We start from the raw sequence: 27983 nt of genomic DNA, 5'->3' as shown, positions 1-27983 counted from the left end.
ATTAAACTGTGGATGACACTTGCAATCTTGTATCAGCCACAGCATTCATTTTCTTCCATCTTTTATTTTTATTTTTATTATTTTTTATTTTTTGCTACTGAGTTTCACTCTTGTTGCCCAGGCTGGAGTACAATGGCACCATCTCAGCTCACCACAACCTCCGCCTCCCTGGTTCAACAGATTATCCTGCCTCAGCCTCCAGAGTAGCTGGGATTACAGGCATGTGCCACCATGCCCGGCTAATTTTCTATTTTTAGTAGAGTTGGGGTTTCTCCTTCTTGGTCAGGATGGTCTTGAACTCCTGACCTCAGGTAATCCATCCTGCCTCGGCCTCCCAAAGTGCTGAGATTACAGGCGTAAACCACCATGCCTGGCCTTATATTTCAGTTTTATAATATAAAGAACACCCTAATTTATGGAGATAAACAGTTGTGTCTAACTCAGACACAATTTTGTACTTTTTACAAGTTATCAGGCTGGGCACAGTGGCTCACGTCTATAATCCCAGCACTTTGGGAGGCCAAGGCAGGTGGATCACAAGGCCAGGAGTTGGAGACCAGCCTGGCCAACATGGTGAAACCCTGTCTCTACTAAAACTACAAAAATTAGCCCCATGTTGTGGTGCATGCCTGTAATCTCAGCTCTCAGATTGACACAGGAGAATCACTTGACCCCAGGAGGCGGATATTTGCACCACTGCACTACACTGGGTAACAGAACAAGACAAGAAAAAAAAAATGGAATGAAGGAAGGAAATGAAGAAAGGAAGGAAAGAAAAAAAGGAAATAAAGAAAAAAAAGGAAGGATGGGAAAGAAAGAGAAAGAAAAAGGGAGGAGAGGAGGAGAGAAGAGGAGGGGAGGGAAGGGGAGGGGAGGGGAGGGAAGAGAAGGGGAGGAGGGAGAAAGGCAAGAAGGAAGAAAGAAAGGGAGGGAGGGAGGGAAAAGAAAGGGAGGGAGAAGAAGGAAAGGGAGGGAGGGAAGGAGGGAGAAAGGGAGGAAGATAAGTAGGTATGTTAGTTATTGGGCCCAAATGCAGTGGCTCAAGCCTGTAATTCCAGCACTTTGGGAGACCAAGGCAGGTGTATCACGAGGTCAGGAGTATGAGACCAGCCTGGCCAAGATGGTGAAAGCCCATCTCTACTAAAAATACAAAAATTAGCCAGGCGTGGTTGCAGGCACCTGTAATACCAGCTACTCAGGACGCTGAGGCAGAAAAATCACCTGAACCCGGGAGATGGAGGTTGCAGTGAGCCGAGACTGCGCCACTGCACTCTAGCCTGGGTGACAGAGCAAAACTCTCTCTTAAAAAAAAAAAAAAGGAAAAAAAAAGAAAACAAAGTTAGTTATTGGCCACATATGGTGACTCACACCTGTAATCCCAGCAATTTGGGAGGCTGAGGCAAGTGGATTGCCTGAGCTCAGAAGTTCCAGAACAGCCTGGGCAATGTGGTGAAACTCTATCTCTATTAAAATATTTTTTTATAAATATATAACAATTAAAAAGTATTATTATTATTTTATTTATTTATTTATTTTTTTGAGACGGAGTTTTACTCTTGTTACCCAGGCTGGAGTGCAATGGCGCAATCTCGGCTCACCGCAACCTCCGCCTCTTGGGTTCAGGCAATTCTCCTGCCTCAGCCTCCTGAGTAGTTGGGATTACAGGCACGCGCCACCATGCCCAGCTAATTTTCTGTATTTTTAGTAGAGACGGGGTTTCACCATGTTGACCAGGATGGTCTCGATCTCTTGACCTCGTGATCCACCCACCTCCGCCTCCCAAAGTGCTGGGATTACAGGCGTGAGCCACCACGCCCGGCTCATTTAAAAATTATTCTAAATTATCTTGCTTTAAATTGATTTCAAATGAAAAAGAATATACATTCAAAGATGTTACATATATGCTTTTAAAATTTTTATAAATTATTTTATTTCTTCCATGATGATTTAGAGGGACTATCTTTAAACCAGTACAAATATCTCTTTTTTCTTTCAAGATAGAGTCTTGCTCTGTCACCCAGGCTGGAGTGCAGTGGCCCAATCTCGGCTCACTACCACCTCCACTTCCTGGGTTCAAGTGATTCTCCTGCCTCAGCCTCCTGAGTAGCTGGGATTATAGGGGCATGCCACCACGCTCAACAAATTTTTGTGTTTTTAGTAGAGACAGGGTTTCACCATGTTCCTCAGGATGGTCTCAATCTCCTGACCTTGTGATCCGCCCGCCTTTGCCTCCCAAAGTACTGGGATTACAGGCATGAGCCACCGTGCCCAGCCCCAATACAAATATTTTGTAAGTAATATCTGGCTGTTTTCTAACCAACTGAGTAATTTGTAGCACAATAAGCCACCTCACATCGAAGATGTTGTATTTTTAAAAATATTACAGGCACATATGCCTGCAGTCTCAGCTACCCAGGAGGCTGAGGTGGGATGACTGTTTTAGCCCAAGAGTTCAAGGCCAGTCTGGGCAATATAGTAAGACCATCTTCCCCACCCAACTCCCTTAAAAAAAAAAAAAAAAAAAAGGGAAGTTACATATAAACATCTTAACATGTTAGATACTATCAGCACTTCAATTTATACTCTTGATTTACTAATTTTGTATAGGTCTAAAAATAAAAGCTCTCTTGCCATATCTGTTTAATGAAGTCGTGTCCATAAGTTACAAGGACAACTGAAAAAGCAAAATCCCACAAGTTTTAATATCACTGCTTAAATCAGCATGTTTTCATTATCATGCAACTGAAACAAATATAGATTAAAAAATTGGATGCTGGCCGGGTGCAGTGGCTCACACCTGTAATCCCAGCACTTTGGGAGGCCGAGGCAGGCAGATCACCTGAGGAGTACAAGACCAGTCTGACCAACATGGAGAAACCCTGTTTCTAATAAAAATACAAAATTAGCTGGGCATGGTGGCACATGTCTGTAATCCCAGCTACTCGCGAGGCTGAGGCAGGAGAATCGCTTGAACCCAGTAGGCAGAGGTTGCAGTGAGCTGAAATCACGCCACTGCACTCCAGCCTGGGCAAGAAGAGCAAAACCCCGTCTCAAAAAAAAAAAAAAAATTGTAAAATGTACTAAACTTTTTTTTTTTTTGGCTGAAGCAGGAGGATCACTTAATGCCAGTGGATGGAGGCTGCAGTCACTAAACTTTTATGTTTTCAAATCTTTCAAGAAGATCAAAGAATCAAGAATGTACTTTAATCATCTCAACAATTTTGGGCAGAGCATCAACTCTCACGAATGCTGAGAATCGTTTTATCACCCTGTAGGTAAAAAATGACTTCTGGCCGGGCGCGGTGGCTCACGCCTGTAATCCCAGCACTTTGGGAGGCTGAGGCAGGTGGATCACAAGGTCAAGAGATCGAGACCATCCTGGCCAAAAGGGTGAAACCTCGTTTAAAAAAAAGAGACTCCTGTACTAAGATTTGGGTGAAGGAAAACAATAAAATACACATAAAGTAGAATTAGTTTTTTATGTTTACGGTGATTCCTGCCTGCTGCAAGGATGAAGAAACATCAAACCTAACCTGCAAATGGTATGTATTTATGTGTATGTAATGTATGTAGTGCATATGCAAATATATGTGCATATATGTGTGTGCTTACACACACACACACATTTTTTTTTTTTTTTTGAGACAGCGTCTCATTCTGTTGCCTAGGCTGGAATGTACTGGCACAATCTCGGCTCACTGCAACCTCCGCCTCCCAGGTTCAAGTGATTCTCCTGTGTCAGACTCCTGAGTAGCTGAAGTTACAGGTGCACATCACCACACTTTACTACTTTTTTTTTTTTTTTTTTTTTTTTTAGTAGAGTTGGGGTTTCACTATGTTGGCCAGGTTGGTCTCAAACTCCTGACCTCAGGTGATTCACCTGCCTTGGCCTCCCAAAGTCCTGAGATTACAGGAGTGAACGAACCACTACACCTGGCACACACACATTTGAAGCTCTCCATGAAAGGTTTTTTTTTTTAGCATCGTAAGATGATGATTTCATGTTAATAACTGTGGTTGATCTCTCAGAGTATAAACATTTCCTTTTTTTTTTTTTTTTTTTTTGAGTCTGGCTCTGTTACCCGGATGGAGTGCAATGGTGTAATCTCAGCTCACTGCAATCTCTGCCTCCTGGGTTCAAGTGATTCTCCTGCCTCAGCCTCCCAAGTAGCTGGGATTACAGGTATGTGCCACCACACCTGGCTAATTTTGTATTTTTAGTAGAGACAGGGTTTCTCCATGTTGGTCAGGCTGGTCTTGAACTCCTAACCTCAGGCGATGTGCTCTCCTCCCAAAGTGCTAGGATTACAGGCGTGAGTCACCATGCCCAGCCAGCCTGATTGCAATTTTAAATATTCAATTTGTAAATTATTTACATTTTAAAAGTAGACAGTTTAAGTACATAAGAAAGGGGTGGAGCTACAGTTAGCTCATATGGAATTCTGCATAAGCTAGCTACCTCCTATCGTATCTATGTCAAGGCCCTTAGGAATGGTATTGTTAAGCATGTCAGGAGTCATCTGTTTGTCTACTGTGTCGCCAGGGTTGTGGTAGAAAAACAATAGTGGTCTTGATAACTGAAGCTCTTAAAATAGTTTTACTGAAATGAATTACTAAAACAGAGGAATTGTCAGATGGGATGTTTACCAGGCAAGTCTGCAAATTCAAAGTCACCAGTTCAGGACAGTGTGCACCTATATATTTGAGAGCTTCATCTTCTAGCTAGAAAGATTAAAAAGAAAACAATTATTATTGACATGGTTTAAAAGAATGTACACATTCATTCATATATTCAAAATACAGCGAACCAAGTTTCGAAGAAACAATGAATCAGAAAACAATAAACTATGATTATATAACGGTATAATTCATATTATGATTCTCAGCGTTTTAAAAATCAGTTTTGACCACACTAAAATTCGTATTATCGAATCAAGAAGATGAAGTAAACACTGCCTAGTTTTTATGGGTTTTACTTCTGATAAAATATATCTGACAGTATTTTGCTGAGGGCCCATGAAGCAAAAATAATTTTCAAACTTCTACACAACCCTTGTAAGGTTTTTTATAAACAAACTTTGAGAAGAAACAGCCAAGAAAGGAATCCAGGATTCATCTCCCACTAGAAGATCGGTGCCATGCTTACAGTGCTGAGAACAGATGGTAAGTAACTGATTATAATGATACATTCCTATCAATATTTTTCAGGATTCCATAAATAACCAGAAGCTCAAGCTGCTATTTTAAAGCAGTCATACATTTGAAGTTCTCTTTCAAACAATGGAACCCCTCTCATCATGATAAAAGAATGAGGGCATTTTTAATGGAACAAGTTATGGTTTTAGTAACCATTAATAAAAAAGTTTGTCAGCCACAATTTAAATCCACTCATTACTTTCCAGATGCTAACTAGTCCATTCTATTTTTCACTATAAAACACTAATAGTAAAATCTTTTTTTTTTTTTTTTTTTTTTTTTTCTGAGATGGAGTCTTGCTCAGTTGCTAGGCTGGAGTGCAGTAGTGGGATCTCGGCTCACTGCAATCTCAAGCAATTCTCCTTGGTCAGCCTTCCAAGTAGCTGGGATTACCGGCATGTGCCACCACACCCAGCTAATTTTTGTATTTTTAGTAGAGATAGTTTCACCACGTTGGCCTCAATCTCCTGACCTCATGATCCACCTGCCTCAGCCTCCCAAAGTGCTGGGATTAGAGGCATGAACCACCTCATCTGGCCTAATTTTTTTTTGTTTTTGAGACCAATTCTCACTCTGTCGCCAGGTTGGAGTGCAGTGGCGTGATCCTGGCTCACTGCAACCTCTGACTCCTGGGTTCAAGCAATTCTCCTGCCTCAGCCTCCTGAGCAGCTGGGACTACAAGCGTGCGCCACCACTAATTTTTATATTTTTAATAGACAGGGAATCACCATGTTGGCCACGATGGTCTTCATCTCTTGACCTCAGGTGATCCACCCGTCTTGGTCTCCCAAAGTGCTGGGATTACAGGCATGAGCCACTTCGCCTGGCCGAGATAGTAAAATTTTTAATGACAAAATATGTTGGATTTGTAATGTGACAGGCAGGAAATAAGTATCAATACTATAAAATGTAGGTTGCTATACACTTGGCATATTTAAGAAAAAATGGTGGTTAAAAAAACAAGTGGAAATTGCTAAGACTCCCTTCTTTGCCTATCCAGTTCAAAGTATCAGGCAGTGACAACACAGCAAGTTTTCTTTTCAGCACAATTCTTTTCAGCACAATTTAAACTGCATGAAACTCTTCTTGACCATGGTGTATCTTTAATATAATCTTCCCACCTTGTCTCCCTCCTCCTCAAATTTATTTTTGGTCAGATGTTAATTCTTCTTTCTTTTATCCTAAGGAAAACACTTTTAAGTTTTGGTAAGCATGTGTCTTTGGTCAATAATACATACAACTAACCTTTCCCTCAAGACAAATATCTTGGGGCTGCCTACAAAGAGCTCATGATTCTTCTGAATTTCACAGACCCTACATGGAGTATTACCTGCGTGCAGCCTTTTAAGAATAAGGCCTTGAGACCCCCACAGCCTCTCACTAGTGCTTGAATGCCATCCTTGGTTACTTGGTCACACCAGGAAATGTTCAACTGCTCCAACAGTGGACATCCCTCACTTAGGATAAAACAAAATAAGAGAAACATATCACTAAATCCAATTTCAAAGGTACCAACATCTCAATTTATTTGCTATTTAGTAAAGGAATGAAAACATTCCCATTCTTTCCCAGAAGAAAAAATGTATTTACCTAATGTATATTTAGAAAAAAAGCTAATTTAACAATGTGGTATTCACATGGGACTCCATCATTAGCAGGGTCGTCTCAAATCCAGCTTAATGAACAAAAACAAAGCATTATACTGTTTTTCAGATTTATATTCCTTTTGTACTTATCACATATCTCAAAGTTCTCTAGACAGAAAATGGAAATTAAATGATTTATTCTAGTTTACAGAGTAATTAATAAAGAGCTCAGATTCAAAACCAGATTCTCCATCGAGCAACAGTATTACCGAGTATCCCTTATCTTAAATGCTTGGTGGCCAGGCGGGGTGGCTCACGCCTGTAATCCCAGCACTTTGGGAGGTGGAGAAGGGAGGATCACGAGGTCAGGAGTTCGAGACCAGCTTGACTAACACAGTGAAACCCCGTCTCTACTAAAAAATACAAAAATTAGCCGGGCGTGGTGGTGCTCACCTTTAATCCCAGCTACTCAGGAGGCTCAGGCAGGAGAATCACTTGAACTCGGGAGGTGGAGGTTGCAGTGAGCTGACATTTTGCCACTGCACTCCAGCCTGGGCAACAGAGCAAGACTCCGTCTCAAAAAAAAAAAAAATCTTGGTACCAGAAGTGTTTTAGATTTCAGATTTTGCAATATTTGTATTATACTTACATAGTTGAGTATCCCATATCTGAAAATCTGAAGTGCCCCAATAAGCATTTCCTTTGAGTGTCACATCAATACTCAAAAAGCTTAAGATTTTCAAGCATTTCAGATTTTGGGTTTTTTCTTTTTCTTTTTTTTTTGAGACAGAGTATTGCTGTGTCACCCAGGCTACAGTGCAGTAGCAGCAATATCAGGGCTCACTGCAGCTGTGACCTCCAGGGCTCAAGCGATCCTCTCGCTTCTGTCCCTCAAGTAGCACCCAGTTGCATTTTGGATTTTTGAAATAGGGATATTCAACTCACAGTACCAGAGTAGTAATGAAGCCTTTTAAACTTTTATTTAAAAAAATTACAAAGGTCCTGTGTATTTCCTTATCTGAAATGTTTCTAGAGTACTGCTTTTGTAGGTTGAATTTAGGGTATCTTATGTCCAATCTCTGCCTTCAAAATATTAGTTTCCTTGTTGATCCCATCTCTTCTCATCAGTCTAGCTTCATATTTGGATTATGGACGAATTCCAAGTTTTCTATAATATTCTTTGGAAAACACTCCATAAATTGTTTGAAATATTCCTGCCTGCCAAAAAGACCCAGAAGATAAAGCCAGGATATCCAGGTTAAAGTTCATTCTCCAATATTAATAGCTTAATTTCAGCCAAGTGACTTTAAGAAGCCTGTCCGAACCTCTCTAAGATTAGCCCCACAGCTCTGTTTTCCCAGAACTGATGTACTCATTCAATATCATAGCATTTATTCCACAGTAACAGTTGACTGTGAGCAACTTAAGGGCAGCAATATCTTACTTAGTTGCATCTCATGGTTGCATCACAGTACTCGGCAGTCAACAACGTTTTAGAATTTCTTATCTGTAAAATGCCCATCCAATCTACTTCACAAGGCTTTTAAATAAATAATTTATGTGAAAATATTTTATAAATGATAAAAGTTGTTTTATTATCAAATTTATTATCCTACACAGCAAACCATCTTAGGTATATGTGTTCAGTATTCACAAGGAAGGTCTAAAAGGAGCCACATTTTAGATTATTTATACTCTAGTTAACTAAATTTATATATCTTCTTTTTTCTTGAGATAAGGTCTCATTCTATTGCCCAGCCTGTAGTGCAGTGGCACCATTACAGCTCACTGGAGCTTTTTGCCACAGTCCCCTGAACAGCTGGGATTACAGGGACACGCCACCATGCCTGGCTAATTTTTTTTTTTTTTTTTTAGTAGAGACAGGGTTTCACCATGTTGCCCAGGCTGGTCTCGAACTCCTGGGCTCAAGCGATCCTCCTACCCTGGCCTCCCAAAGTGCTGAGATGACAGGCCACCATGCCCAGCCTCAGGGACTCTTTTTAAAGCACTTTATATACATTAGGTTGAGCCACATGTACATGTCATTCTTATAACATGTAAACTGTCAAATACTGGCAAAATTTTATATGGCGTTGCCTAATATCTTGTTAAACCTTAATAAAATGTTATGAGATGATAAGAAAAAGCTCAGAAAGGCTAGTTATGTTTGCTTAAAGTACATGGTTAGTAATCTGGCTCCAGATGCCTGTTTTAAGCACTAGGCTATTAACAACATGTGCCTTCTTTTCTTTTTTTTTTGAGATGGAGTCTCCTGCTTACAGCCATTACTGGTAGATAGAGGGGGGAAAAAACGGGCCTTCTTTTCTTTTTTTTTTTGAGATGGAGTCTCCTGCTTATAGCCATTACTGATAGATAGTGGGGGAAAAAAAAAAAAGAAAAAAGAAAAAAAAAGAGAGTCTTGCTCTGCTGCCTAGGCTGGAGTGCAGTGGCACAATCTTGGCTCATGGCAACTTCTGCCTCCCGAGTTCAAGTGATTCTCCTGCCTTGGCCTCCCGAGTAGCTGGAACTACAGGCATGTGCCACCATGCCCAGCTAACTTTTGTATTTTCAGTAGAGATAGGGTTTCACCAGATTGCCCAGGATGGTCTCAATCTCTTGACCACATGATCCACCCACCTTGGTCTCCCAAAGTGCTGGGATTACAGGTGTGAGTCACTGTGCCCAGCCTCTTTTCTTTTTGAAAATAAGACTTCATAAAAATCTAATCATTCATGTATAAACTGTACTACCCTGTTCAGAAATCCTAGTTACCTCTAATCATTTCACTTTAATATGTCCCATCACTATAATTTGGGCAAGTGGTAAAAGAAAATATCTACTCTGAACTACAGAATATATCCATAAAACAGAGTTGCCTTCAATTCCAACTTTTATCAGTTATTTTTTTAAAGTAGGTATTTTTTCTGATTACTGGACATACTTATTATAAGAAATTTACCTCAGAGCTTTAAGAGACATGTTTGTTATTGATGTACAGGAAGCCAAGTCAAGGTGCCTGAGTTTGGAACAGAACTTGCTAAGGCTAGTACATGTACTGAAAATGGAAAAAGGAGAAAATAATGAATAAACAAGACAAGTACACATCCTTGGTATATCAGACACTGTTCTCATTAAACGAATGTGTATATATAAGAATTGTAAAATTTTCACACCCCTAAAAAAGCAGTTTTATATCCTAAGACCCTTCACATTGAGGAAGAGACAGATACCATTCACAAAGAAGAAACGCTGTGCTGCGTATGAAAATTTGCATGAGGGGAAGATTGTGTTTGATTCACATTTCAAAATGTTAACAGCAATTAACAGTGTGATACTTAAGTGAGTTCTAAGAGATCTATATGCATTTTGCAAATCCGAAAAACCAGAAAGCTAATGGCTATCTACTAGCATGTAGTTAAACATGAAGAAGAAAAGCTCTGCATGTTTTTTCACTTAAATCCCTACTCAAGATAATCATTTGCATAACAATAATGTAGGAACTGGATTTTTGCAAGGTATACAAAGGATGGATGATAAACTGGTACTGGCCTGAAAAAAGTAAGTTATGTATTAAAGACTTTTTTCTGGTGGTCAAGTTCTCATTTTAATTTTTAACAAATCATGAGAAACTTCAAATATAAACAAGAGTAAATAATACAGAGAATCCACATGTACCATCAGTAAACTTCAACATTTCTCAATACTCTTTTTTTTTTCTTTTTGAGACAGTGTTGATCTGTTGTTGCCCAGGCTGGAGAGCAGTGATGCAGTCTTGGCTCACTGCAACCCCCACCTCCCAGGTTCAAGCGATTCTGCCTCAACCTTCTGAGTAGCTGGGACCACAAACACGTGCCACCATATCCAGCTAATTTTTCATATTTTTAGTAGAGACAGGTTTTGCCATGTTAGCTAGGCTGGTCTCAAACTCCTGGCCTCAAGTAATCCACTCACCTTGGCCTCCCAAATTGCTGGGATTATAAATGTGAGCCACTGTGCCTGGCCCAACATTTATCAATATTCTACTATTAAATATTTTTATTTATTGGGAGGCTGAGGCGGGTAGATTGCCTGAGGTCGGGAGTTCTAGACCAGCCTGACCAACATGGTGAAACCCTGTCTCTACTAAAAATACAAAATTAGCTGGATGTGGTGGTGCATGCCGTAATCCCAGCTACTTGGGAGGCTGAGGCAGGAGAATGGCTTGAGCCAAGGAGGTGGAGGTTGCAGTGAGCCAGGACTGCACCGCTGCATTCCAGCCTGGGCAACAAGAGCAAAACTCCACCTCAAAAAAAAAAAAAATTATTCCATCTCTTCTTCCCTACTTTTTTATTTCAGGATTGTAAAGCCAATTCCAGACATCATTTTACCTGTAAATATTTCAGTATCTATTTCTAATAGGTAAGTACTTTAATTCCTTAATATAATATGATACCTAAATGTGTTAACTTTTCTCCAATTATATCATACATGTTTTTGACAAGTTGATTTGTCCAAATTAGGATCCAAATAGAAGTCACACTTTCTCTTTGGCTGATAGGTCTCCTAGATCTTTGTGGGCTGATGTTTTCATTTCTTTTTTCTTTTTTTGTTAGAGACAGGATCTCACTGTCACTTTGGCTGGAATGCAGTGGCACGATCATAGCTCAATGTAACCTCCAACTCCTGGGCTCAAGCAATCTCCCATGTCAACCTCCTGAGTAGCAAGGACTACAGATATGTGCCACCACACCTAATTCTTGTAGAGACAGGGTCTCACTATGATGCTCAGGCTAATTTTGAATTTCTGGCTTCAAGTGATCCTACTGCCTTGACCTTCAAAGTGCTGGGATTACAAGCATGAGCCACCGCACTCGGCCTTATTTTATTGTTGATTGGCATTTCCATTCTTTTTGAAAATATGTAAATATGGATATATATATAAAGTCTTCTGGCCCTACAAAAGGCATATTATACAAACTCCTCTGTAGTTTGCTTTCATCATTTAACAGTATCTCCTGAAAAATCACTCCTGAGTATTATACAGAGATGTTGTCTACTGATAGACACTGGGTAGTTTCCTATCTTTTGCTATTACAAGTAATATAGTAGCCTTGCACATATGTATTATGTTTTTCACCAATGCATCTTGGGATAAAATAGATTCTGACAAAAGAAGTATTAATTACATGTCACTTTTCTAGATACCAAGTGATCAAATTCTTAATCTTTTTAACACTAAGTACTCAAAGGAAGCAAAAATTAAAAGATAACTTATCTAAAGTATATGTAGTGCTACTGGTGTAAAGTAATGGTGGGGAAAGAGGTGAGTATATTTCCTCTCTTACAGTAAAGGTTTCTAAATCAATCTATAGAAATACTTATTAGTAGAGTTAATGAGTAACTACCTTCTATGTCCAATTTCTGTGACTGTAAGCCTCTTAAGGATGAAGAAATAAGCTTAATTTCCTTTAGATCATGACCAAAGCAGACTTAGCACATTTAGTGAATCATTTTCATTTAATAACTGCTCTCAGGACTGAGTATCATAAGCTGTTTAGTCCTGTGTTTAAGATTTTAATCTTTAGATAAAATTATGTTTATTGTGGCTTTTAATTGATATCTACTAGCATCTTGAAATATAAATATGGCTAATGTAGGAAAGCCTAAAAAAAAAAAGAAATATAAATAATCCCAGTAATGTGTATTATTAGTATCCCTACTGTATCCCTACTGTATATACATTGACTACAATTATTAAAAGTTTCACCTTAAATATCAAAGATAGAATTCCAAAGCAACTTTCTTATTCCATTTCTACTTTGATGTTACTTTCTCTTTTAAAAATCTTTCCTCTACAAAACCAAGATAAAATTTGCTAGATATAGTTAGCACCCTGAATTTAAAGCTAATATCAGCCAGACATAAGGGGCTATGACTTACCCTCCTAAAATAAAATACTTACGCATCTGTTGTCTTTGTACACCCATTTAGATTCAGTACTTCAATGTTCCTGCAGTTTTGTGCAAAGGTTCTTTGTAGGAATAAAAGTAAAAGATTTCAAATGAAATGGGCAAAATTCCAGTCATTAAAAAATAAAACATATTATTGGTAATACTGGTTGTTGATACCTGTGATACTGTGATATAAGGGAAAAACACGTATTTGGTCTTCATCCTCGGTTCTTGGCATACAGTCACTAAAATCCTTGTAATTTCCTGAGTGATAGTATCTTTTGTTATAGGTTGGTGAAAAGTAACCATGATTACTTTTGCACCAACCTAATATAATAGTCTTCAATCATGTCTACAATCAAGGAATCTCTGTAAAAACCTCTAAATAATAGGGATCAGAGAGCTTCTGGGTTGGTGAAAGTAACCATATGCCAGGAGGGCAGTACACCTGAACTCCATGGGGACAGAAGCTCCCGCGCTTGGGAACCTTCTAGACCCTGCGTTATACACTTCTTCATATTCCTTCTACCTCAGCCTCCCTAAATGCTGGGATTACAGATGTGAGCCACTGAGCCTGGCTGTGATTTTTTTTTTTTTTTTTTTTTGAGACAAGAGTCTCCCTCTGTCACCCAGGCTGGAGTACAATGGTGCGATCTCAGCTCACTGCAGCCGCCACCTCCCAGGTTCAAGTGATTCTCCTGCTTCGGCCTCCTGAGTAGCTGGGATTACAGGTAAGCACTACCATGCCCAGCTAAGTTTTTGTATTTTTAGTAGAGACAGGGTTTCACATGTTGGTCAGGCTGGTCTTGAACTCCTGACCTCAAGTGACCCACACACATCAGCCTCCCAATGTACTGGGATTCCAGGCTTGGGCCATCAGACCTGGCTTAAATTAATTTTCAATTATAAATTCTTCAAACCTAACTTTAAAAATTATTTTAAATTTAAAATAAATTAAATGATTGCTTAATTTATTTATTTTTAGAGAAAAGGTCTTCCAAAAAAAAAAAAAGAAAAGGTCTTCCTCTGTCACTCAAGCTATAGTACAGTAGCACAATCACAGCTCACTGTAGCCTCAACCTCCCAGGCTCAAGTGATCCTCCAACCTCAGTCTCCCAAGTAGCTGGGTTTACAGGCATATGTCACATAACCTGGCTAATTAAAAAAAGTCTTTTGTAGAGATTGGGGCCTTGCCATGCTGCCTAGATTGATCTTATACTCCTGGCCTCAAGTAATCCTCCCACCTAGTCTCCCAAAGTACTGAGGCCACTGCTCAGGCTAGGGTTAACCATAATACTGAACCCTGATCTTTGCGTCAGCCTAAATTAACATTATCTTATCTTTTGAGTAAGTGAAAGTTTTTACAAAAAGAACTAGGCTGGGTGCTGTGGCTCACGCCTATAATTCCAGCAGTTTGGGAGGCTGAGGCAAAAGGACTGCTTGAGTGCAAGAGTTTGAAACCAGCTTGGACAACAAAATGAGACCATCTCTATAAAAAAATTTTTAAAAACTAGCCAGCCGTTGTGGTACACGTCTTTAGTCACAGCTACTCGGGATGGGGAGGACTGTCTGAGTCTAGGAGTTCAAGGTTGCAGTGAGCCATGATCATGCCAGGGCACTCCAGCCTAGGTAACAGTGTGGGACCTTGTCTCAAAACATAAAGTAAATATAATTAATTAATTAATTAATTTTAAAAAAGCATTTCAAAGTTCCAAAAGTACCACTTATGATGGGGAATCTGGGTTTTTTCAGGCTGTACTTTGTTCTTGTTTATTGTTAAAACTACACTTCCTATTACCGGCTATTTTCAGTATGTGTGGTTGCATTTTTATAGCTTAGGAATTTTAAAACTATTTTAGCCTTTTCTGGGTGAGATGGTGCTGCTCTTTACTTCCATCAAGAAGATTAATCAACTGTTATGTTTTTACCTTAATGCATTGTCTCCCACTCCAAGACATCCACGAAGACTTAACTTTCGTAAAAAGCCCCCACATCGTTTTGAAATATTCTCCACTACCCGGCCCTGTAAAAACAGACAGGCAAACAAAAAGATAACCCACCTCATTACTTTTGAAAAGAACACATCCTTGTTTTTAACAATTTATAAACAAAGAGAAAATGCTTCCATTATGACCTAATTAATTTAAAAGGAAAATTGTAACTTACTCTAAGAAAGCTTTCCTGATGAACTGGTATCACTTGAATCATGCATAAACCCTATATTCTTATTTTGTTCAACTTGTAAAATATATTCTGTATTTGAGAAAATGATCTTCTATAGTTCTCTATGGCACTATATGCATATATACTGCCCAGTTGGGTTAAGCCACAGCTACTGAAGGACAGCAACTACATTTATTTTTTTGTATCTTTTCCAAAATGTGTACTATAGTACTCAGCTTATAGCAGGGACTTAATGAACATTTAACAGGTTAAATGTTAACAAAAAATTTAACGAAAGCTGTCCAGGTGCAGTGGCTCCCGCCTGTAATCCCAGCACTTTGAGAGGCTGAGGTGGGCAAATTATTTGAGGTCAGGTGTTCAAGACAGGCTTGGCCAACATGGCAAAACATGGCAAAACTCGATCTCTACTAAAAATACAAAAATTAGCCAGGCATGGTGGTGCACACACCTGTAGTCCCAGCGTCTCAGGAGTCTGAGGCATGAGAATTGCCTGAACCCAAGACATGGAGGCTGCAGTGAGCCAAGACCACACCACTGCACTCCAGCCTGGGTGACAAAATGAGATTCCATCTCAAAAACAACAACAACAAAAAAAACCCAAAAGCTTGCTGAATAATTTTGTGGGTAGTGTTGCTTTAAATATTTATATCCATGAAGGTTATAGAATTGTGAAAAACAAAATCCAGTATAATGCTAGTGGGTATTATTTTAAAAGCACTTTCTAAAGATAATGGAAGGTTCACCTCAGGCATTAGAAAACTTCTACCATGGATTCAAGAAAATTTATTTCTGTTGGAGCTTAAAAAAAATATTTTTTTTCTGAAATGAAGTTTCACTCTGTTGCCTGGGCTGGAGTGCAGTGGCGTAATCTCAGTACACTGCAACCTCCGCCTCCTGGGTTCAAGCGATTCTCCTGCCTCAGTCTCCCGAGTAGCTGGGCTTATAAGCATGTGCTGCCATGCCCAGCTAATTTTGTATTTTTAGTAGAGATAGTGTTTCACCATGTTGGCCATGTTGGTCTCAAACTCCTGACCTCAAGTGATACGCCCACCTCGGCCTCCCAAAGTGCTAGGATTACAGGCGTGAAGCATCCTGTGTAGCCTCAAAAAATCTCATTTAATCCTCACGAAGCCATGAAGAAGTTATTATTTTTACTTTTCTGATGAGAAGACTAAGAACAACAGAGTTCAAATTCAGTTTAAAATAATTTAAGCTTAAGCTATTCTCCATTTTATAGATAACAGGCTATACTAAGAGATAAAACATAGGGTAAAAAGTGAGAGGAGGAAAAAATATCTCTAGCAAAAACAATTCAGTAAATGGTTTTGGCCTTATTCAATCTTCGTTCTCCACAAGAAATTGTCTCACTGCTAGGCATGGTGGCTCACGCCTGTAATCCCAGCACTTTGGGAGGCCAAGGCAGATGGATCACGAGGTCAGGACTTTGAGACTAGCCTGGACAACATAGTGAAACCCCATCTCTACTAAAAATACAAAAAATCAGCTGAGTATGGTGGCAGGCACCTGTAATCCCAGCTACTCGGGAGGCTGAGGCAGGAGAATTGCTTGAGCCGGGAGGTGAAGGTTGCAGTGAGCAGAGATTGCACCACTGTACTCCAGCCTGGGCAACCAAGCAAGACTACATCTCAAAAAAAAAAAAAGAAAAAAAAAAAAGGCTCCTCAAGAACCAAAACACGTATCTCAAAAAAATATATACAAATGCCATCCCAAGAAGTTGTGACTCTATTTGTTCGTCAATAAACATATAAAATGTCTTCACTAAAATAAGCAAACGTTAAGTTAAATGTTTCTACTGCAAAAACAAACTTTTAGTCGTATTTCAGGACCAAAGAGTTTTATCTAGTTCTATTAATACTAAGTAATTGTACTATTTAAATGAAATAATTTGGCTCATTCTCAAAAACCACAGAAACTCTTGGGAACTTTGGAGGTTCCAGTAAAGTTCAGATGAACTGAAAATAATAGTCCCCCTTCTCTAAGGAAAATGAGATTAATGTGGTTAGGGCTAATCTGTTCCATGCTGTAATTACTAACATGAAAATTGGGGCGACACACCACTTAATTATACCTCAATATCCCTCTGAAAATCAAATAGGTCAATTCGCTGCCAGTTACTGCCATCCAGAGCGAGAACATTCCAGGCCTATTTTAAAGAAAAAGAGACAAAATGAGTGGAAGCTAAAATGAAGGGGAAGAGGCAATATTCAAGTTCACAATTCACCAAATGACTGAAATGGATCCAAAAATATATCAGGCCCTACCACTTACTCCCAAATGATGTGCCTTATTCCTGACCCATACTTTATTCTCCAACTAGATAATCTCATAAATGAGTGGGTACTAGAAACTAGCAGCTACAAAAGATCTTAGGCCAGGAATGGTGACTCAAATTTATAATCCCATCACTTTGGGAGGCCAAGGTGGAAGGATCACGTAAGCCCAGGAGTTCCAGACCAGCCTGGGCAATGCAGCAAAACCCGATCTCTATAAAAAAATTTAAAAAGTTGGCCAGGCGTGGTGGCTCACACCTGTAATCCCAGCACTTTGGGAGGCTGAGGTGGACAGATCACCTGAGATCAGGAGTTCAAGACCAGCCTGGCCAACATGGTGAAACCTCGTCTCTACTAAAAATACAAAAATTAGCCAGGTGTGGTGGCACGCACCTGTAATCTCAGCTACTTGGGAGGCTGAGGCAGGAGAATCACTTGTACCCAGGAGGCAGAAGTTGCAGTGAGCCAAGACTGCACCACTGCACTCCAGCCTGTGCAACAGAGCGAGACTCTGTCTCCAAAAAAAAAAAAAAAAAAAAAAAAAAAAAATTAGCCAGGTGTGGTGGCACACGCCTGTAGTCCCACCTACACGGAAGGGTGAGATGGGAGGATCGCATAAGTCCGAAAGTCAAGGCTGCAGTGAGCCATGATCTCACCACTGTACTCCAGCCTGGGAGACAGAGCAAGACACTGGCAAAAAAACAAAAACAAAACTATAACCCCCACTCCCCCCACATACACTTAAATTAGAGAAGTTAAGGAAAGGGCAGGTTGTGATAAATATATCATAGCCAGAAGGTGTTTTCTAACCGGAAAATTCTAACTTCTAATCCCAAAATGAGACAAAAGTTCAGTTGATGAAAAGCAAGTCTTTCTTCTATTCTTAAACCTGTAAAAGATGAGGGTAAAACCAAACATCAAATAGGACAGTACTCTTAATACTGCTCTATTCTCACTCTCTCTCTCTCTCTCTATATATATAGAGAGAGAGATTACAAATGGATTACAAATGCAAGTCACCATGCCCAGCTAATCTTTTGTATTTTTAGTAGAGACACATGTTGGCCAGGCTGGTCTCAAACTCCTGACCTCATGATCCATCCGCCTCAGCCTCCCAAAGTGCTGGGATTACATCGTGCCCAACCTTTTTCTAAAATAGGGTCTCACTCTGTTGCCCAGGCTGGAGTGAAGTAGCACAATCTTAGCTCAGTGCAGCAGCCTCAACCTTCTGGGTTCAAGTGATTGTCCCATCTCAGTTTCTCAAGTAGCTGAGACTACAGGTTCGCATCACCATATCCAGCTAATTTTTAATTATTTTTTTATAGAGACAAGGTCTCATACGTTGCCAGGCTGATCTTATGCAATCCTCCCATTTCTACTTCTCAAAGTTTTGGGTGGTGTGAGCCACCACATGCTCAGCCTGAATTTTCTGTTAAGTTTTCCTTTTTTTGGCATGGTGGTAGTGATTAAGGCAGTGATTTAAAGGGACACTTGAGGCTGGGCATGGTGGCTCATGCCTATAATCCCAGTACTTTCGGAGGCCAGGGTGTGAGGATTGCTTGAACCCAGGAGTTCAAGATCAGCCTGGGCAAAACAAAGTGAGATCCAGTTTCTCCGAAAAAAAAAAAAAAAACAACCATGCCATGGCAGCAAGCTCCTGTGGTCCCAGCTACATGAGAGGCTGAGGCAGGACAGACAGCTTGAGCCAAGGAGGTCTGCAGTGACCCATATCTGAATCACTGCACTCTAGCCTAGGCAACAGTGAGAACAAAAAAGGACACTTGGGAAGCTGGGCATGCTGGCTCACACCTGTAATCCCAGTGCTTTGGGAGGCCAGGGCGACAGGATCACTTGTGGCCCAAAGTTTGAGACCAGCCTGGGTAACACAGTGAGATCTCATCTCTAAAAAAGTAAAAAAATTAGTCAAATATGGTAGCATACATCTGTAATCCCAGCTACTTGGGAGACTGACGCAGGAGGATCGCCTGAGCCCAGTAGTTCAGGGGTATAGTTTTTTGAATGTGGCTTTTGTTGTGGAAAGAAAATAAGACAAAGTAAGTTTATGATGTTTTGCTATTTTGTCTCAGCAATGTCAACTGACAAAAATGGTTAAGTGTGATGTAGAAACAGACTTTGGAAATGAAGTCTGGTTTGCTCTGCAACATTTTTTTTTTAACTTCTAGCTATCATCTCTTGAAGAATACAGGGAAATAACACGAGAATTAATCCCTCAAGTGTTGTTTTTTCCAACCCTCCTGGAAACAAGAGTTGTGTATGTGTGTGTTGTGTTTGTATAAAATGAACTAGGAAAACATAATAAAACAAGATTTCATCACAACTGAGTCAAGCCTAAACTTTTAATATGCATGTTTATTGCTTTTTCATCGAAAATGTTGCCTGTTTATATTATGCAAATAAGAGATACAAAAAGTCAGAGTCAGTATAGTAGAATCCCATCATAAAATTATGTCTGGGTATGTCATTAGTGAAATAATATCCCTTGAAACATGAAAACATACAAGTAACACCTAAAATAAATGGGTAGCCTATGAAAGAGGCTGTTATCATCAGTGTGAAGAAATGGTCCCCTTGTAACTATGGCAACCATACTTACCCTGGAGACCTGAGCACAGCGACACAGGGTAACAACATCTAGAAAAGAAAATATCCTAAAAAGAAGAGAGAAAAACAAATTTTATTGCATAAGTTGACCTTTATTTATTTGTATTTATTTGAGACAGGGTCTCACTGTCAGCCAGGCTGTAGAGCAGTGGCATAATGACTGCTCACCCAGACTCAACTTCCTGGGGTCAGGTGATCCTCCCACATCAGGCTCCTGAGCAGCTAGGACTATGGGCACCTGACGCCATACCTGGCTAATTTTTAAATTTTTTTGTAGAGATAGGGTTTCACCATGTTGCCCAGGCTGGTCTCAAACTTCTGGGCTCAAGCACTTGGCCTCACAAATTCCTAGGATTACAGGTGTGAGCCATTGCACCTGGCCAGTATGATAAAATAGTTGCTCTTGATTTTAGCATACAAATAACTGACTATGTGTATATATACACCCAAACACAAAGGCAGTTCTTTAGAACAAACACAAAATGCTTGAGCAATTCATAAAGATAATACTGCCCATATAAAACACATTGGAAAAAAATGTTTTACTTGATAATGTACATATAGATGCTGTCCAAGTTCAATTACTTACATCAAAAGATGATAATTTCTTACTGTTTTTAAGTTTAAAAAAAAAATTCCCACCTCCAATTATCAAAAGAAAGCAGCTAGGGGAAGGATTTTTTTTGTTTTGTTTTGTTTGGAGACAGGGTTTCACTCTGTCATGTAGGCTAAGTGCAGTGGCACAATCACAGCTCACTGCAGCCTTGCTCTCCCAGGCTGAAACAATCCTTCCACCTCAGCCTCCTGAGCAGCTAAGACAAAAGGCATATGCCACCAAGCCTGGCTAATTTTTAAATGTTTTTGTAGAGACAAGGATCTCCCTATGTTGAGCAGGCTGGTTTTGAACTCCTGAGCTCAAGCAATCCTCCTACCTCAGACTCCCAAAGTGCTGGGATTACAGGCGTGAACCACCACACCCAGCCCCTGCTGGAAAGGATCTTAATGAAGTATTTTACAGTTATGAAAGAAAAAAAGATAAAATAATTTAATAAAACCTAAAAACAGCAATGAAAAATGTTAAATCTCTAGAAAAAAAAGAAACAAAATATCAATTTTAAAAATGTTAGAACTCTACATATTTCATTCTAATTTAATAAACTATAAAATTCTTTTAATACAGCAATGCTAGAAAGCATTTATTGTCTAGAATTTTTCTCAGCCTTACAGAAGGTAAATAAATATTTATTTTGAAGTAGACAAGTAAGTTGTTTGCTTAAAGCCTGATAAACCATACCATAAGCCACCTGTGCAAATAGGTCAGGGAATCGTGGAAATAAAAGTGAATGGAAGATCAGGCATGGTGGCTCATGCCTATAATCCCATGTCTTTGGGAGGCTGAAGTGAAAAGACTGCTAGAGGCCTGGAGTTCAAAACCAGCCTGGGCAACATAGGCTCCCTATTTTAACAAAGAAAAAAAAAAGGTAGCTTTGGCTAGGCATGATGGCTAAAGCCTGTAATTCCACCATTTGGGAGGATCACTTGAGGCCAAGAGTTTGACTAGCCTGGAAAAGACAGTGAAACCCTGTCTCTACAAAAATTTTAAAAATTAGGTTGGGCCTGGCACGGTGGCTCACACCTATAGTCCCAGCACTTTGGGAGGCCGAGGTGGGCGGATAACCTGAGGTCAGGAGTTTGAAACCAGCATGATCATCATGGAGAAACCCCATCTCTGCTAAAAATACAAAATTAGCCAGGCATGGTAGTGGGGCGCCTGCAATCCCAGCTACTCGGGAGGCTGAGGCAAGAGAATCGCTTGAACTTGGGAGGCAGAGGTTGCATAGAGCCGAAATTGTGCCATTGCACTCCAGCCTGGGCAACAAGAGCAGAACTCCATCTGAATTAAAAAACAAACAAACAAACAAAAAACAACAACAAAACAAATTAGCCAGGCATACTGGTATATGCCTGTAGTTCCCAGCTACTTAAGAAGCTGATGCAGAATAATCTATTGTGTTCAGTTTGGGGCTCCAGTAAGCTATCATCACAGCACTGCACTCCAGGCTCGGTAACAGAGTTCTTGTTTTTTTTTAAGACAAAGTTTTGCTCTGTCACCCAGGCTGGAGTGCTGGAGTACAGTGATGCAATTTCTGTATCTGAAACTGCAACCTCAGTCTCCTGGGTTCAAGTGATTCTCCTGCCTCAGACTCCTGAGTAGCTAGGATTATTATAGGCACCCCACCACCATGCCTGGTTAATTTTCGTATTTTAGTAGAGATAGGGTTTTACCTTGTTGGGCAGGCTGGTCTCAAACTGCTGACCTCAAGTGATCCGCCTTGGTAACCCACCCAAAGTGCTGGGATTACTGGCGTGAGCAACTGCACCTGGCCCAGAGTGAGTTCTAAAAACAAAAAATTCTGCCAGGTGTGGTGGTTCACACCTATAATCCTAGCACTTTGGGAGACCAAGGTAGAGGATTAATTGAAGCCAGGAGTTTGAGATCAGCCTGGGCAACAAAAGCAAGATCCCAGCTCTAGAAAATTTTTTTTATTGTGGTAAATCATATATAAAATTCACCGTTGTAATTTTTTTTTTTTTTTTTTTTTTTTGAGACAGAGTCTCGTTCTGTCACCAGGCGCCAGGTTGGAGTGCAGTGGGCCAAGGAACCTCCGCCTCCCAGGTTCAAGCAATTCTCCTGCCTCAGCCTCCCAGGTAGCTGGGACTACAGGCACACATCACGACGCCCAGCTAATTTTTAAAATATTTTTAATAGAGATAGGGTTTCACCATTTTGGCCAGGATGGTCTCAATCTCTTGACCTCGTGATCCGCCCACCTCAGCCTCCCAAAGTGCTGGGATTACAGGCTTGAGCCACCGTGCCAGGCCTTTTTTTTGTTTGTTTTAAAGGCAGGTCTCACTCTGTCCCCCAGGCTGAAATGCAGTAGTGTATTCATAATTCACTGTAACCTTGAATTCCTAGGCTCAAGAGATCCTCCCATTTCAGCCTCCCAAAGTGCTGGGATCACAGGCATGAGCCACCAGGCCTGGCCTTAACTGTTTTGGAAAGTACACAGTTCAGTGGCATTAAGTATATTCACATTGTTATGCAATCATCACCATCCATCTCCAAAACTTTTTTCATCTTCCCTAATTGATACTCTGTACACATTAAACAGTAACTCCCCATTTACCCCTCCTCCCAGACCCTGGCAACTACCATTCTATTAATACTTTGTCTCTATAAAGTTGACTATTCTAGGTACCTCATACAAGTATCCTTCTGTGTCCCTTTCATATAAGAATCATACATTATTTGTCATTTTGTGACTTATTTCACTTAAGTTTTCAGGGTTGAGCCATGTTGTAGTTATGTGTCAGAATTTCCTTTCATTTTAACACTGAATAATATCCCCTTGTATGTATATACAGTATTTTGTAGATCCACTGATGGACACTTGGGCTGTTCCCACCATTTGGCTTTGTGAATTATGCTGCTATGAACATCAGTGTACAAATAAGTGTTTGAGTTTCTGCTTTAATTATTTTGGGTAAATACCCAGAAGTGGAATTGCTGGATCATATGTTTCATTTCCTGAGGAACTGCCATACAACTTCCCATAGCAGATGCACCATTTTAAATTCTCATGACCAGTGCACAAGGGTTCCAATTTGCCCACATCCTTGTCAACACATCACTTATTTATTTTTAAGATAATAACCTTCCTAATGTATCTGAACTGTTATCTGAGGTTTTGATTTGTATTTCCCTAATGATTAGTGATGTTGGGAATCTGTTCATTCTTTAGCCAGTTCTACTTCTTGGCCAGTTGTGTTTCTTCTTTAAGAAAATACCTATTTTTAAGTCCTGTAATCCATCTTTTTTTTTTTTTTTTTAGTCAGGGTCTCACTCTGTCACCCAGGCATTGCAGCTTCCACCTCCCAGGTTCAAATAATTCTCCTGCCTCAGCCTCCCAAGTAGCAGGGATTACAGGTGCCTGTGATCGTGCCAGGCTAATTTTTTTTATTTTTAGTAGAGATGTTGGCCAGGCTGGTATCAAACTCCTGACTTCAAGTGATCCGCCCACCTTGGCCTCCCAAAGTGTTGGGATTACAGGCATGAGCCACCATGCCTGGCCTCCTTTTTAAAAATCAGGGTTTTTTGTTGTTGTTGTGTTGTAGTTCTTTATGGAAAATACCCTACATGATTTGCAAATATTTTCTCCCATTTCAAGAATTGCATTTTTACTGTTGATAGTGTCTTTTAATACACAAAAGTTTTACATTTTGATGTAATCCACTTTATTTTTTCTTTTGTTTCCTGAACTGTGGTGTCAGATCCAAGAAATCACTGCTAAACTCAATGTCATGAAGTTTTTCTCCTGTTTTCTTCTGAGGATTTTATAATTTTAGTTCTTACATAAAGGTCTTTGAACAATTTTGGGTTTATTTTTGCATACTGTAAAGGTAAGGGCCAATTTCATTCTTTTGTATGTGAATATTGTTTTCCCAAGACCATTTATTGAAGAGACCGTCCTTTCCCCCACGAAATGGTCCTGGCATCTTCGTCAAAAATCATTTGACCATATATGTGAGGGTTTATTTCTCACTCTCTATTCTATTTCATTGGTCTATTTCTGCTTTATCTATCACACCATTTTAAATATTTTCAGTTTTGAAGCAGAAAGTGCTTTTGGTGATTGAAATAGTTGCATGATGTCAGAAAAACTATTAACAGCAACTGAACTGGTTTCAGGAATCTTCCCTTATGTTTTCTTACACATTTACCTCCTCTAATAGATATCTGATATTTTGATTTTCTCCAACTATAAAGGCCCATGTAAGGGACGGTTTAAAACTGATGATAGATTAAATGAGCTGGGAGGGTTAAGCAAGGAGCAACATGGAAAGCAAATATAACTGATCTATAACCTGCAATCTCAGCAGGACGGAGGTGAGAGGATCGCTTGAGCAGAGGAGTTCAAGGGTGCAGTGAGCTATCACTGGCCACTGCACTCCAACCTGGGTGACAGAGCAACACTCTGTCTCTAAAAAAGCAATTCTGTCTCAGCCTTCTGAGTAGCTGGGACTACAGGTGCATGCCACCACACCCAGGTCATTTATTTTTGTATTTTTGTAGAGATGGGGGTTTCACCACGTTGACCAGGTTGGTGTCGAACTCCTGACCTCAGGTGATCCGCCTGCTTTGGCTTCCCAATGTGCTGGAATTACAGACGTGAGCCACCGAGCCTGGCCAGATGTTTCTTAATAATTAATTAAAGAGGGAGCGCATACCTACTATAAAAACATTTATAAAATGTGAATTTAGAGTTTAGCAATTCATTTTTTTTTTTTAAAGAAAACTGCAGAACAAGTGGACATTTCTCTTTTTAATTCTCCAATTAAGTTGTAAAATATACCAGGACAGAAATATGAAAACAGTGAATTGCAGCACATTTTGATGATTAACTTACAAATTCTAATCTCTAAATGAAATGTTAGTTAATCCAAATCCAACTGATAAAATATGAATGTCAATGATGGCATATGAGATATAATATTCAAAAAAAGTCAAGGTCAAGAATCATTCTTCAGGCCAGGTGCAGTGTCTCACGCCTGTAGTCCTAGCACTTTCAGAGGCACCAAGGCAGGCAGACAGTTTGAGCTCAGAAGTTCTGAGACCAGCCTGGACAATATGACAAAACCATGTCTCTACTAAAAATATGAAAATTAGCCAGGCATGGTGGCAGGACCTGTAGTCCTAGCTACTCAGGCAGCTGAGGTGGGAGGATCACCTGACCCTGAGAAGTCAAGGCTGCAGTGAGCCATGATTGTGCCACTGCACTTCAGCCTGGATGACACAGTGAGACCCTGTCTCAAAAAAAAAAAAAATTGTCATCATTCTTCAAACAAAACTCTTGTGAAATGATTCAAAATGAAGGATGAGAATGGGGTGGAAGGTTGGAGTGGTGAGATATGTATTTTAAGTAATACCTTTTTGTATAGATCTGACTTTTGCAATAACATATTGTTAACAATCAAACATAAAATTGGTTTCACTTCTGGTCATGGCTGAGTAAGCTTCCACTGAACTAACCTTCCAGACACAATTATAAATTTGGAATGAAATATTAAAAATTGCCACTTAGGCTGGGTGCAGTGGCTCACACTTGTAATCCCAGCACTTCAGGAGGCCGAGGCAAGTTGATCATGACGTCAGGAGATCAAGACCATCCTGGCTAACACAATAAAACCCAGTCTCTACTAAAAATGCAAAAAACTAGCTGGGCATGGTGGCATGCACCTGTAATCCCAGCTACTCCGGAGGCTGAGGCAGAGAATCGCTTGAACTTGGTAGGTGGAGGTTTCAGAGAGCCAAGATCTGGCCAGCCTGGCAACAGAGCGAGACTGTGTCTCAAAAAAAAAAAAATTAAAAAATTAAAAAAACTACCTGAATGTATTGGAAAGTGAACAAAAGTAGGCAGATATTAAAGGGGTAGGGGAATGATAATTTCTAGTTTTACAGCATTTATCCTGAGGGCAGGTTATATTTGGGACCCTTAGAGCACTTAAGAAAATGGATAGAAACCTACAAAGCAGAACTAGAGAAGAGAATATAGAGCAACCACATTGGAAACTGTGGAGAGATGTCCAACGTGAAGCAGCACAAATTCTTTTTTTTTTTTTTTTTTTTTTGAGACGGAGTCTCGCTCTTGTTACCCAGGCTGGAGTGCAATGGCGCGATCTCGGCTCACCGCAACCTCCGCCTCCTGGGTTCAGGCAATTCTCCTGCCTCAGCCTCCTGAGTAGCTGGGATTACAGGCACGTGCCACCGAAAGCAGCACAAATTCTATTCAAATTGCTGACTGACCTCTGAACACTGCATGCACGGGACAGACTCCAAGCATCTAAGGGTAAAAGAACTGAATTTACATTTGAGCTGGCACGTATGACAGACAGTTTGGGTACAGCAAAGTTAACTGTCTGCTCAAAAATTAAATATACTGAATAAGGATGGAGAGAAAAATTCTGATATAATTTGAATGTTTGTCCCCTTTGAGTCTCGTGTTAAAATGTGATCCCCGGATGGGCTTGGTGGCTCACGCCTGTAATCCCAGCACTTTTAAAGGCTGAGGAGGGCAGACCAGGAGTTCGAGACCAGCCTGACCAACATGGTGAAACCCCGTCGCTACTAAAAATACAAAAATTAGTCAGGGGTGGTGTTGCACGCCTATAATCCCAGTTACTCAGGAGGCTGAGACAGAAGAATTGCTTTTTTTTTTTTTTTTCTTGTGACAGAGTCTGGCTCTGTCGCCAGGCTGGAGTGCAGTGGTGTGATCTTGGCTCACTGCAACCTCCGCCTCCCAGTCTGAAGCAATTCTCCTGCATCCTCCTCCTGAGTAGCTGGGACTACAGGTGCTCCCCAACACACCCAGCTAATTTTTGTATTTTTTAGTAGAGACGGGGTTTCACCATGTTGGCCAGGATGGTCTCGATCTCTTGACCTCACGATCTGCCCGCCTGGGCCTCCCAAAGTGCTGGCATTACAGGGGTGAGCCACTGCACCCTGCCAAGAATTGCTTTTTTAGAGACAGAGTCTTGCTCTGTCACCCAGGCTGAAGTGCATGCAGTGGCCAGTGATAGCTCACTGTATCCTTGAACTCCTGTGCTCAAGCAATCCTCTCACCTCTGTTTCCTGAGTAGCTGGGATTATAGGCATGCCCCACCACACATGGCTAATATTTAAATTTTTTTGTAGAGAAGGAGTCTCACTATGTTGCCCAGGCTGTCTTGAACTCCTGGCCTCAAGTGGTCCTCCCACCTTGACCTCCAAAAGCACTGGAATTACAGGCATGAGCAGCTGTGCCTATCCGTGACATTGTAAATATCCTGTTTCTCATAAAACTTTGACTCACTAGTTTGATTTTTCCTGAAACAGTTATTACTATTGCAGTTACCAAATGGTGATTTTCTAAATTTACCATTACTTCCACATTTTATTAGTTGGAGTTCTACTGTAAGAAAGAGCTTTCCCTTGGACTCCAGTTTGTTATTTGTGTTTATACCTATATGGATTCATGGATTGCTCATATATTCAGTGAATTGTAATCTCATTTGGGTTATCGTTATTTCAATGCTCAAACTGTTTCAAATTTAGCCAGTGGGATCAACTTCCAACT

General features: G+C 40.2%; 1 protein-coding gene across 4 annotated transcripts in view; it reads right to left on the bottom strand.

Moving 5' to 3' along the window:
- Positions 1 to 27983, bottom strand: part of FBXL20 (F-box and leucine rich repeat protein 20) — a 110918-nt gene that overhangs the window by 26792 nt on the left and 56143 nt on the right. For all 4 annotated transcript variants that reach the window (XR_010339815.1, XR_010339816.1, XM_012451937.2 and 1 more), the window contains exons 3-9: positions 19802 to 19856; positions 16986 to 17060; positions 14641 to 14735; positions 12724 to 12792; positions 9742 to 9837; positions 6527 to 6653; positions 4648 to 4722 (exon numbers count right to left, since the gene is read on the bottom strand). Coding sequence is in view for 2 of the 4 variants with exons in the window: in XM_012451937.2 (XP_012307360.1) it covers positions 4648 to 4722; positions 6527 to 6653; positions 9742 to 9837; positions 12724 to 12792; positions 14641 to 14735; positions 16986 to 17060; positions 19802 to 19856 (592 nt within the window). In the remaining 2 variants the exon portion in view is untranslated. The remainder of the gene's footprint in view (positions 1 to 4647; positions 4723 to 6526; positions 6654 to 9741; positions 9838 to 12723; positions 12793 to 14640; positions 14736 to 16985; positions 17061 to 19801; positions 19857 to 27983) is intronic.

Source organism: Aotus nancymaae, unplaced genomic scaffold (genome assembly GCF_030222135.1).
Source record: "Aotus nancymaae isolate 86718 unplaced genomic scaffold, 86718_ANA_hifiasm-v0.15.2.pri h1tg000089l, whole genome shotgun sequence".
Lineage (NCBI taxonomy): Eukaryota > Metazoa > Chordata > Mammalia > Primates > Aotidae > Aotus > Aotus nancymaae.
This window is presented reverse-complemented; position numbering and strand designations above follow the sequence as displayed.